Source organism: Primulina tabacum, chromosome 5, assembly GCF_025594145.1.
Source record: "Primulina tabacum isolate GXHZ01 chromosome 5, ASM2559414v2, whole genome shotgun sequence".
Taxonomy (NCBI): Eukaryota; Viridiplantae; Streptophyta; class Magnoliopsida; order Lamiales; family Gesneriaceae; genus Primulina; species Primulina tabacum.
The window spans coordinates 1,388,494-1,401,137 of record NC_134554.1 but is presented as its reverse complement, the minus strand read 5'-3'; the positions used below and the strand labels follow the sequence as shown (position 1 = coordinate 1,401,137).

The 12,644-nt window shown below is 36.3% G+C and overlaps 2 protein-coding genes across 6 annotated transcripts; both read left to right on the top strand.

Moving 5' to 3' along the window:
• The first annotated feature begins 651 nt into the window (after nt 1-651).
• On the top strand, nt 652-8,093 carry LOC142545287 (extra-large guanine nucleotide-binding protein 3-like). 5 transcript variants are annotated; one of them, XM_075652381.1, is made up of 9 exons: nt 652-815; nt 1,556-2,602; nt 2,692-2,829; nt 3,433-3,537; nt 3,624-3,803; nt 4,826-4,991; nt 6,436-6,683; nt 6,774-6,946; nt 7,231-8,093. In XM_075652381.1, the coding sequence occupies exons 2-9, from the start codon at nt 1,634-1,636 to the stop codon at nt 7,829-7,831; spliced, it is 2,580 nt and encodes an 859-aa protein (XP_075508496.1). In that variant the 5' UTR covers nt 652-815; nt 1,556-1,633; the 3' UTR covers nt 7,832-8,093. The 5 variants fall into 5 exon arrangements, with proteins under 5 accessions (XP_075508496.1, XP_075508497.1, XP_075508498.1 ...); XM_075652382.1 differs by having other exon boundaries at nt 652-894; XM_075652383.1 differs by having other exon boundaries at nt 652-954.
• A 1,398-nt stretch (nt 8,094-9,491) lies between these two features.
• On the top strand, nt 9,492-12,251 carry LOC142545092 (uncharacterized). Its single transcript, XM_075652066.1, has 3 exons — nt 9,492-10,082; nt 10,260-10,427; nt 10,527-12,251. The coding sequence occupies exons 1-3, from the start codon at nt 9,492-9,494 to the stop codon at nt 12,249-12,251; spliced, it is 2,484 nt and encodes an 827-aa protein (XP_075508181.1).
• The last annotated feature ends 393 nt before the right edge of the window (nt 12,252-12,644 follow it).

The window sequence follows — 12,644 nt, the reverse complement described above, 5'->3', positions numbered from 1 at the left end:
AATTAAAACAGTCAGAAGATAACTAAACCCAAAAAGAGAAAAACTTTGACGATCAATAAATTTCCAAGCCAGTATCACAAATAAAATGAAATTTTTATTTTTTTTTTTTGGGGGGGGGGGGGGGGGGGGGTGGTGTGGGTGCATGGTACTAGTAGGTCTCACCTCAATAATGCAACTTCACCATCAAGGTTTCCTTGGTTTGGTATCATCCAATCTAAATCTCAGTTGACATTTATTATGTGGTCATCCACATGTTTTTTTTATTTATACCATAAATTTTGGGAAACATAAATAAAAATTTAAATGTGTACACGAGCTATCCTAATAATTCCCATAAAACTTGGTTCAATTGAAATGTTCAAAAACTGTTTTATATTTTAAAAATAACCATCTAACAAACTTATAAACTATTTTTGTTTTTTTCTTTATAAATTTACGAAGAAGAATATAAAAACCACGTTTTTTTAGAAGTTACGAACAGTTTCTTGATCATGCTATCGAATTGTTTAATTTAATAATAATAAATGTATAATTTTGTTTCTTTGAAAGGTTCAACAATGGACTTTTCAAATGAATATGGCAGTAACAGGTTTTCACTCCGTCATCATTATCATACCCGGACATTATTACACGGTCAAAAACGTGCACTCACGTGGACCCCAATATCTCTCCTCTTTGTATTCAGCAAATCATCTCTCCGGTTTCTATTCTTCAATTTTACTTATACAGCTCTTCTTGTCCCTCTGTAAAAAGAATGAAAATTTTAATCTATGTTTTATGCAATAATCTTTGTTCATGCTATCTTCTTGAAAAGGGTAAATTCTTTTATAGTTGTACTTTACCCCTTTTGATTTTTCAGAGCTTTAAAGCCCAAGAAAGCAGCTTTCATTACTAGTAATTTACCCTTTTCTTCTCAGTTGATCCGTTCACCTTCTTTGCCTGTCTTTTTAATACGTACATGTGTGCTTGAAAGGCTCTTCATTTTTCATTCCAATCGCTCTTTCGTGCGTAAAGTTTGTTCTTTTTTGTGAAGTTATATTTTTTCCCTCTTTTTTCATGAGAGTTCTGGATTCTCATTTTTGGATTTGTAATTTGATGAAAGTTGAAAATTTGGATGAATTGAGATGCAATTTAGCTGATTTACAAGTTGGAAGTTTGTCGAATGTATGACCCCGAATTTTCAACTTTCACAATCTTGAAGCTTTTGTTTTCAAGTTGACAACTTTGATCTGAAAATTCACGGATGCTTGATCTCTATGAGTTGTTGAAATAGCTTTTTAGTGGAAAAGTGGTTCGCTAGGGCCGTTTTTTTTTTTTTTGGTTTTTAGATTTTGATTTCGAATTTTCAATTTATGAATGCTTTGCAGAATGGACTATATTGCAGGTATTTTTTTATTGGTTCTGTAAAGGAAAAGATTCCTTCTGATTGTGCAAATTACTTAATAAGTTTGTATTTTCTGATTTGACAAAACTGTAACTCTCCATTTGTTTTGCTTCTCAGTTTAATAGATCTTGCATTTCACTTGTTTCTAAAGTGTATTTATTGAATTTTTAGGACATTGAAACTTATCGTATTGTGAATAACCGGGGCCGTTGCTTGATAGAAAAAGGGGGCAGATTGGTGTGAGGAATCATGGATAAAAATGGGTCTGAGGATTGGAGGGATATGGTGAGGAAAATGATTCCTGCAGGGGCGCCCATTCTCGATGAGGATAAGCTGGATTATTCAATAGCGTTAGAGTATGATGGCCCTCCAGTTTCGTATGAAATTCCCCGAGCCGAACCCCTTGATATGAATGCAGATGCAATTCCAATTGCTGAACCACTTTCCCAGTCTAGAAGATTAGTGACCCGCGATATGACCCCTGTTGTAGAACCAATCCTTTTGCCCATGTCACGTATCGTGAGCGTTGCAAATCATTCTAATCACAGTCCCAGGATGTCTGGAAGTTCGGAATCCGAGGTGTCTGTTTTGCAAAATGCTGATTTTTCTTCACCATCCCCTTCAGCTTCTCCCGGTTCAGTGCACAGTCGCCAAAGTAATGTTCCAAAAGACTCTTCCAATGACGGGAGGAGAGCCACAGTGGTCACCTTTAATACAGGTGACAGATCTGACAGGAGAGTCGTGGATACAGAGAAACAACTGTTTCCCGAATATGTTGGTGTCACCAAAGAAAAGAAGAGGAGAAAGAAAACGAGAATGTGTTATAGGTGTGGAAAAGGAAAGTGGGAGACCAAGGAATCATGTCTTGTTTGTGATGCAAAATATTGCAGCAATTGTGTGCTTCGAGCGATGGGTTCGATGCCAGAGGGGCGCAAATGTGTTACTTGCATCAGTGAGCCGATTGACGAGTCGAAGAGGTCTAAACTGGGCAAACATTCTAGGCTTTTGTCACGTTTACTTAGTCCATTGGAAGTCAAACAAATAATGAAAGGCGAAAAAGAGTGTTCGGCGAACCAACTTCGACCAGAGCAGTTGATTGTTAATGGGTCCCCTCTGAAACCAGAAGAGATGGCCGAACTTTTCGGATGCCCTTTGCCTCCTAGGAAGTTGAAGCCAGGCCGCTATTGGTATGATAAGGAATCAGGTCTTTGGGGAAAGGTGATACCTTTTTCATTGTTCATTATTACTGGAAATCTTGTCTTGGGAACTGAAAATGCTCATATGGTTTTTGGATTCCATTTTGACAGGACGGAGAAAAGCCAGAGATAATTATTAGTTCAAACTTGAATTTTACAGGAAAACTTAGTCCTCATGCAAGCAATGGGAATACTGAGGTATACATCAATGGTCGAGAAATAACAAAACTTGAGCTGAGAATACTAAAGGTTCGTCTTTTTAGAGCCAGATGTTAATGTGAGAATCTTTTTATACATTTGTAGAAAAATGACGTGATTTAGGAGAGTTCGTGTTTTGTTTTCATTGTTAGGTTAGTTACACGAATCACATAAATATCAATTACTTAAAGGTCACACCTCACAACTCGTAATAACTTTACATAAATCTTTATTATATCAATACCATGGAAACAATAGGAAAAAAAGAAGTTAATGATCTCATGCTGTGTTATAGCACTTTTGTAAAGCTTTGATCATAATCATACTTTTGTGGATACAATGTAAGAGTTTATGAGACACCATGATTATGAATAAATCCTTTTATTCACTTTGTAGCATTTAAATGCTATGATCGGCTTGCCGAATTAGGGCTAGAAGAGTAATAATATCAAAAAGGCAATTTTAAGGACTTAGGAATGGGAGAAAGTGATGTTTTTGGCTTTAAGCCATTTGCTTTTCGCATGATGTTTCAAATGATTCAATCCTGTGGGCCTTCAACTTTATGGTTCAACTTATGTTACCAATGCTTTTTGCTGAATCTTGGTTTCACTTTTGTGAAAGTAGTTTTTGTTTGTTGTTTTGTATTTGATACAGTTGGCAAATGTGCAATGTCCTCGTGATACGCATTTTTGGGTATATGATGATGGCCGTTACGAGGAGGAAGGACAAAATAATATTAGAGGAAATATATGGGAAAAGGTAAGTTTCAGGAATATTGATGAAATTACGTTCCAAATACTGTTGCATGTCCAGTGAATCGTTTCACCAACTCTCAATTCTTCCAGGCATCAACCAGATTTGTCTGCTCCTTGTTCTCTTTACCTGTACCACAAGGTCAGCCTCATGGACATAAGGATGAGCCTAGCAATGATACTACCGTACCAAATTATCTAGAGCAGAAAAAGATCCAGAAGCTTCTGCTGCTTGGACTCCAAGGCTCTGGGACCAGTACTATTTTCAAGCAGGTAACCATGATGAAGTGGTCAAAAGTGACATTGTTGCTAGGAACTTGCGTCACCTAATTTGGTTAAAATTTCACCTGAAATAATTTACTCTTGTAAGTTTTCACTGTTACATCATTGAAAGAATTTGCATGTTGTGGGTAACTTAGTGAAGAAATTTTTTATTCTTTACAGCATTTCATTGTTTTACAAGAATTAAAGTATTACGTCCTTGAAGTTTTCACGTGCACCTTTTTCAACTTTTCTCTTTGTTTCTTCAAGACTTAGCTGAGATGCTTTTGTTTGAGTTTATTTGGTGTTGACCTTTAAAGTTTTGATCAGGGATATTGAGATAATTTATTGGAGTAAGTGACTTGCTTCTCTCCTATCTTCTGACTACTTTTCCATTCTTTCCATCAAGAATCTTTCTCTTCCTCTTGCTCAATAAAAAAAATAATAAATAAAAATAAAACGAAATCAGGTATAAATTAGTTGTCTTGTAAAACCATGTTTTTAAATCAGGTATTTTCGTTGCATTTATAAGGAGTTTTACACCTGATTTTCAAAACACGAGGTTTTAATTTATTGATTTTGTATAGGGGTTTACATGTTTTTTTGGTTTTCATGATAGCGTTTTTGGTTTTCATGATAGCGCTAAATGCCATTTTCTCGGTTATCACCATACATTTAAAATTATGTAATAACAGAATGATTGGTATTTGTGTTGTTGGATGGGAGGACTTAAATATTTTGACTTGGCTATTTGTTTCCTCGGCATCAAGCGGTGATTTGGTTGAGGGCTTTTAAGATTCTCAGTTAATGTTTCGTGGGCCATTTTAATCGTGTTTGTTAAAAACTCATCATTTTCTATGTGATATCAGCTCAAGTCAAACAATCTTAAAAAATGCAATCCCTTTGATGGGTTCAGTTGACCACGGTTGGCTGAGTTTAGATACTAATGTTTTCTCAGATGTACAGTGATTGTCTTGTCATAGCTTTTTATGTTATATCTAATTGACTACTCATTTTTTTTTCTCACGAAACAGGCCAAATTTTTGTATGGAAGCAAGTTTACATATGAAGAACTGCAGGATATCAAGCTTATGATCCAGAGCAACATGTATAAGTATCTTAGCATTCTGCTTGATGGTCGAGAACGATTCGAGGAGGAAGCTGTATCAAAATCCAAAAGGCAAGGTTCTGATGAATCAGGTAATAAAAGAATAACTATGCTAAATTATCTTATTTTCCTGTTTCCTTGTCATTTTCTTTCATTTATCTTTCTTGTACTTGTTCACAATTTTTTTTTAGATTTATAGGAAACTCTTTAATCATAAGCTGTTGTTTACTGATTCAGTAGTTTCTAATGATATTTGCATAACATGTTCCGATCTTTCCAGGTTGGGCAAATCAGAACCTGGAAAAAGTTGAGCTATGTTCAGTTTTATTGGTGCTTTTTTTTTTTATAAGAAACGTTATTTTATTAATGATATGATAAGAACAAATTACATAGTGGACTAGTGGTCCACTACATCATGAAGTACATAGGACGAAGGTTGTTTTAATGATACACAAAAGCCCGATCTCGCAATATATCTAATATCGAGACATTCTTGAAGTCGTCATGAGTGCCGATCCACATAGCTACTGTGATCTTGATTTTTCCCAACAAAGTTCTCTAGTTTCTTCCTTGTCATAAAAAATTCTTCTATTTCTTTCCAGCAATACTATCCAGCATATGCAATGAACCACGACTTGCCAAAAAATTCTTCCCCTCTTGCCAGTTAGCTGTCCTAAATCCATAGAATCCAAAGCTGTAGCCCACAATCCGGTCGTGAATGGACAATGGATGAGCATATGATCCTGAGTTTCTGCTTCATTTCTACACAACACACACCAATTTGGGCAAATAGCAATTGAGGGCCACTTTTTTTGCATCATCTCCGAGGTCGGTAGCTTACCCTGAGTCGCTGTCCATGAAAATATCTGAATTTTTTTTGGAACCGGAACCTTCCAAATTTGATTGAATAGAGGAAAAACTGGAAAACGAGTATGAGGAAAAAAAGACTCGAAGAATGATTTGACCGAAAAAAAACCAGAAGAATCCCCTCTCCACACCCGGAAAGCATCTACCCCTTCAATCAATTTAGTGCTCTCTAACACACCTAATTACTCGGACAACTGATGATGTGATGTGTGTTTGGTATTTTGTTTTTTGAAAGAAATATTTGCCACTGTATTTGGTTAAATAATTTTATGATATTGTGCGGGGTCATGAAATTTGAAAATATATTATAACGGGTTGATATAATCTAATAATATAATTGTTGTCGGGAGTTATGGAAATTAAATTTAAAATAATAATTGTATGGGAGAAATTGTAATAGTGAATTTTTGGAAAATAAGGTTGAGTCTGCTTGTTTTAATGTCTGGCGACTGAAATGTTAGATATATTTCTTCTGTTCGTTGGTTGTCATAAAAGTTGTGAGATCGGTGTTTTTAAGGTTCGAGAATAAATTGACTTTATTTTTTGTTCTAGTATCACAACAACTTTAGTTACTTTTAAATTTTGGATGTACATTTGTCCTATGACAAATGAAAATTCTAGAATACCTCAAACTTTCTTACGGTAATTGAGTGAATATCCATCCTACAGGGGAAGACTCGGAATCCATTGAACCAAATCAATGCATATATTCCCTCAATCCGAGATTGAAACATTTCTCTGATTGGCTCCTGGATATCATAGCTACGGGAGATTTAGATGCATTCTTTCCTGCTGCAACGCGTGAGTATGCTCCACTTGTTGAAGAAGTGTGGCGATATTCTGCCATACAGGAAACGTACAGGAGAAAGAACGAACTTCACTTTTTACCTGACGTGGCTGAGTACTTCTTAAGCAGGGTATTATATTTTGTTTTGGGTCTAGTTGCACAATTTTTATTAAACCAGTTGCATTTTTCTTTTGACTCGAACTTTTGTTTTCCCCGACAGGCTGTTGAAATATCGAGCAATGAGTATGATCCTTCAGACCGTGATATACTGTATGCTGAAGGGGTGACTCAAGGGAATGGTTTGGCCTTTCTGGAGTTCACACTGGATGATCGTAGCCCAATGTCGGAAACCTACACTGAAAATCTTGATGCCGTGCCCCCGCCTCAGACAAAGTAAGTAATATTATTCTTAGATTATTAAGTAAAAAAATTGTTTATGAGGAGATATCGATATTATTAACATCGTGATATATGTTTAGTATGATTTATTTAGACTTAGTTATAGTAAAGATTGTGTAAATCATTTACAGGGATCGTGTGATAGCTAGTTTTAAATAAGTTCTAGGCATTTTGGTATTGTGCTGAATCACGTAAATGCTGTCTCCTGTTGCAACCGTCCGCTTTGAAAATCATCATCGACATGAGAAAAACGTTAACTTTAATATTCTGATAATCAGGTATCAACTTATTAGAGTAAACGCCAAGGGGATGAATGAAGGATGCAAGTGGGTCGAAATGTTCGAAGACGTTAGCGTGGTCGTTTTCTGTGTGGCCCTGAGTGATTACGATCAACTGTGTGTTTCTCCATACATTGTTGGTAGCAAAAACGGCGTCCTTCAAAACAAGATGATTCAAAGTCGGGACCTCTTTGAGACAACAGTCAGACATCCATGTTTCAAGGACACCCCATTTGTCCTGGTCTTGAACAAGTACGATCTTTTCGAGGAAAAAATCACCCGGGCTCCCATTGGCTCCTGTGAATGGTTCACCGATTTTAGTCCGGTTCGGCCCCACAACAACAACCAGTCGCTAGCGCACCAAGCTTACTTCTACATAGCAATGAAATTCAAGGATCTCTACGCGGCCCTCACTGGACGAAAGCTCTTTGTTTGGCAGTCAAGGGCGAGAGACCGACCTACAGTGGATGAAGCTTTCAAGTATATAAGAGAAGTCGTTAGATGGGATGATGAGAAAGAAGATAACTATTACGGGGGCGGAGAAGACTCGTTTTACAGTACCACAGAAGTGAGCGGCTCGCCATTTATCCCGCATGAGTAAAAGTGGGGTGTGTGAACTCTTGAAAAAATCATTTGGGATTTATGTATAGATAGTGAAGAAACTGAGATGAGATCAACAAGCTTCATTCATAAATATTTTATTTTTTGCACCCTTTAGATGACTTTCCCCAGGTTTCTTGATTGTAATATTATCTGTTGTGGTACACTTTTGGACATAGTTTGGTACACATGATAGGATAAACATGTGATATATAATATAATGATAAGTTAATGATAAATAAGATGTAATATATTATATTTAATGTTTGATATGGTTTTAATAAGAGTAATTAAATTTATATATTAGATTGTAATGATAAAATTAATCTTATCATAATGAATTTTATAATTTCAAAGTTATTGCTTGAGTTCATATTTTTTATTTGTTTATGCGTCGACAATGCTTGCATGATTTATTTATTTTTACCTAATTTAATATACTATATAATATGATAATTGAGCCAGTGATTTTGAGTCCAGTCAAATATCAATTTTTAAGGTTAATCGAGTGATACTAATAATTTTATTGAAATTTTATAAAAATTATTTATGTAATTATCATATTATATAATATATAAAAATAAATATATGTTCGTAGCTTTTAAGTGTAAAATACTAATTCTTTTTCCCATAAGGATAAAGGACTTTGAAATTGGATACAAGCGTAACTTAGCTTCTCCTTAGAACAAAAACAAAAATTAAAGTTGTGGGTAATTATTCTCCTTGTGTCCATTACTACCACTTGATGGAGTTGGATTTAATACACGTGACATAATTTAGTAACACGATTAATAACGATTCGGAGAAATAAAGCTGACTAATGGAAATACATATGAAATAAATCAAAATCCCAAAAAAATTTATTCACATTAGATTTCACTTCCTAGTAGTTTTTTTCGACGAAAATTGATCGTCTCTCAAAAAAATGAACCAAAATAATTAAATATAAAAAGATAATGTAGTAAGATTAAAAATTTAAAAATTAATGGACTAAAATTCAGAAATAGTAAAGATACTTAAAAAAATAAAATAAAAAATTAAACATGGAAGCCGCAAGATTTGAAACATACTTTTAGCTAAAAGACATTTATTATCAAATTTTAGCCCATCAAATATATATTATTTTTATATTTTAAATTACGAAATACTTGCAGGAGCCGTATATGGTTTGTTTTGTGTGCATGCAAAGATGATCACCTTGAACAATTAAAGGTCAGAGAAGAACAGCTGCTCCCAATTCTCTGGATATCCTCATAACTTTCTTCAATGGCAGCTATCATATATATTGTACGTGTGGGTGGATGATGATGTGTACGTACATATATACATACACGTACTGTGCGTGTTGCTGTGTGTATGTCACTCACACAAATACACACACAAGAACGTACAAATGAATGATCCACTCATTCAACTGCATGCAAGAGAAATAACCCGACTGCGGCACTGATATGCGACCAAAAAGATCATTTTATGCGCTTTTCTACTTAATATTTGATAAATTTAAAAAATTCATGAAGCTTTAACGAACTCATCGCATTATTTAATGTTACCACAAATTGTCGCCTCCGGAATTGACTCTTGGGTCACTTGGAAGATCAGAAATTGACTCGTGGGCTTAATCTCTTTCCTCTACAAAAACCCTCCTCACCTCTTTGAAAATGCATCAAGCTCTAACAGTTAACCTTGAAAAGGGAAATTCACGAATGGCGACGTCACAGATTTCATCTGGTTGTGCTGCAGCAATGTGGCGGCGCTGCCTGGCGTCGGCCTTCCGCACCGCCTTTGCATGTTCGATTGTGGGAGGTGTCACCCTTTACGGTCCGGAATCAGTTATCCAACAAGTGGCATTTCCCGCATTTTCATACGCGACGGTGGTTATTATAGTCACTGATGCCAAATTAGGCGACACCTTACGCAGCTGCTGGCTGGTGTTTTACGGCACCGTGTTAGGGGTTTGTCCGGCGGTCCTCAGCCTTTCTCTGATAGGTCCGACGAAGCTGAATACAGGAACCACGGCTGCCGTGGTGTCTATAAGTGCTTTCGTGGTGGCGCTGCCGGAGAGCACTCACTTGATATCGAAGCGTATAGCACTTGGGCAGATTGTTATTGTGTATGTTATTGCTTGTATTAAGGGTACGGAGACGGAGGTTATTATGCATCCTGTCCGTGTGGCGGCGAGCACCGCCATTGGGGTGGTGGCTTGCGTGTTGGCCTTGCTGTTTCCTGTCCCTGGTCTGGCCTTTTTCGAGGTAATTAAATGCAAGTAGTGGAGAATAAATCATGGTACACCGTACACCGACGTGTTATTGCATTGCACCTTGCATGAAGCATATCAGTGTGTCCATGCATATATAATTGTCATTTTCAATGATAAACTATATTCATGAGAATTGATATATATCGGTGAACAATTTTCTGGATCTCAGGTGAGAGAGAATTTCAAACTCTATTTGGGAAATGCTTCCGAAAGGTTGAAACTTCTTGTGAAGGCGTTCTCTTCCGAAGACGGCACATTTCAAAACGGATTGATCTCTCAAGCCAAGTTCTTGAATATCAATGCAAGCAAACTTCTCCGAAACATCGAGTTAAAGCAAGTAAGCCTAAAAATAGTTATATATTTCACGATACATCACGTCAGTGATGAGTGAGAAGTTCTGGAAATTAACAAGTTGCTTTGGAATTATTCTGAACAGGATAGCATGAAATGGGAGCCAACCATGTTATTTAAACCCTTCCAAAAAAATTCAGGCGAAAATCTGAGAAATCTTGAAACAGCCTTGAAGGGAATGGAAATGTCTTTAACAAATTGCACTGAATTTCCTGTCAAGATGTTAGGCTCTGAACTCAAGAATGATGTAGCTTTAATGGAGGAGGAATTCTTGAATCAAGTTAAGAACATAGCTGTCGAAAAAACCACTCTACCCCAGTCTGACATGGTCACGGATTCAAACCTCCTTGAAGCACTTCAAACCAGTGGTGTCCCATTCACAATCAAAGATTTACCCTCGTTGTTCTTTATATTCTGCTTAAAACTTATTCATTTCAAACCAGCGCAGCCCATTTCACCAGATGTTCCATCCAAACAAGGATTAACTGAATCAGAGAAAAAGAAAGGAAGTTTCTTCACAAAGATGAAGGGTAAGAATCTCATTATAATTAGAAAAAGGAGACTAATGCAAGCTTTGAGATGCTCGTTTTCTTTAGGGCTCGCGGTTCTGTTTGGCTTGATTTATAACAGAGACGAAGGATACTGGGCGGGGCTAATAGTGGCTATAAGCTATGCAGCTGCAAGAGAAGCAACATTTAGAGTTTCAAATGTTAAATATCAAGGGACTGTATTGGGGACTGTATATGGACTAATGGGATGTTTTCTTTTCGACTATGGAAAGATAAGGTTCATTTCTCTCATCCCATGGTTCATTTTCTGCAGTTTTCTGCGCACCAGCAAAATGTACGGACATGCAGGTGCAATTTCTGCTGTTATAGGGGCGGTTCTGATATTGGGAAGGGATAATTTCGGGTCCCCGAGTGAATTCGCCATAGCCAGAATCGTGGAAACTTTCATCGGTTTATCTTGTTCTATAATGGTGGATATGATTTTGCAGCCTACAAGAGCTGCTGTTCTTGCTAAAGTCCAGCTTTCGGAGAATCTCCAAATGTTGCAAGAATCTGTGGGATCGATAAGTCTTACGTCCACGAACAAATCTACTACTGAAGAAATGGAAAAGAGGCTGAAAATTCACGTAAATGAGCTCGGAAAGTTCATCGAAGAAGCTGAAGTGGAACCCAATTTTTGGTTCTTGCCTTTTCACAGTGATTGCTACAAAAAGTTAAAAGGGTCCTTGTCAAAAATGGCGGATTTCTTGCTTTTCGAGAGCTACGCGATTGAAGTTATAAAACAAGAGTCAAGAAAAATCGAAAACAAAATCTTGAAAGAGGTAGGCGCGAAGTTAGAAGCCGATTTCAAGGTTTTGAAACATGCAATTTGCTCTAGAATAAAGGTTCTTGAGGAGGTTACTTTGGTAAAATCTCTAACGAAACTAGAAAATGAATACGACAAGATGAAGAGCTGCCTCGATCTCGAGTTGGGAAAATCGTCGATGGCGTGTGCGATCCAATGGTCAAGATTCGATGATAATGAGATGAAGAAAAGTACAAATTCTTTTCTTCAACATTTGGATGAAATTAAGAATATGGGAGTGGATAAAGATGTGGAAAAAATCAAGCAGGAAGTCATGTTGAGTTTGAGTGCTTTGTCTTTCTGCGTGAATGGTGTTTTTAAAGAGACCAAAGAGATGGAGAAGGGAATTAAAGAACTTGTGCAATGGGAGAATCCCTCTAGCCAAGTAGATTTGCATGTCATTTTATGCAAGGTCCATGCATTAAAAAATAGTCCAACAATGGGAATATTAAGCTAATATTTTTTTGTTAGATGTTACACTAACAGCAATCCGCGAGTTACTTTATTTTTCAAAAATTATAATATTATTGTGTCGTCTAATTGAATCAAACAGTTTGATATATATATATAATTTATATTAGTTAATATATCGTTTGTCGGATAGCCCTCGTGAATCGAAATATTTGATCACTATTAAATTCTTTTCGAAATGCGTGTTGCACGATTGCGTTTAAAAAGCTGCTGTTATTTCTTCTAATTAAATATTTCATTATCAGATAATATTTTTCGAATTTGATAACAAAAATGCATGATGTGTTCCATTTACATATTTTAAGTATTCAGTAATAGTAATTCTTTCTGCTGTTCCATATCCAGATTAGCAAGCACCAGATCTGTAGCATTCATGTCA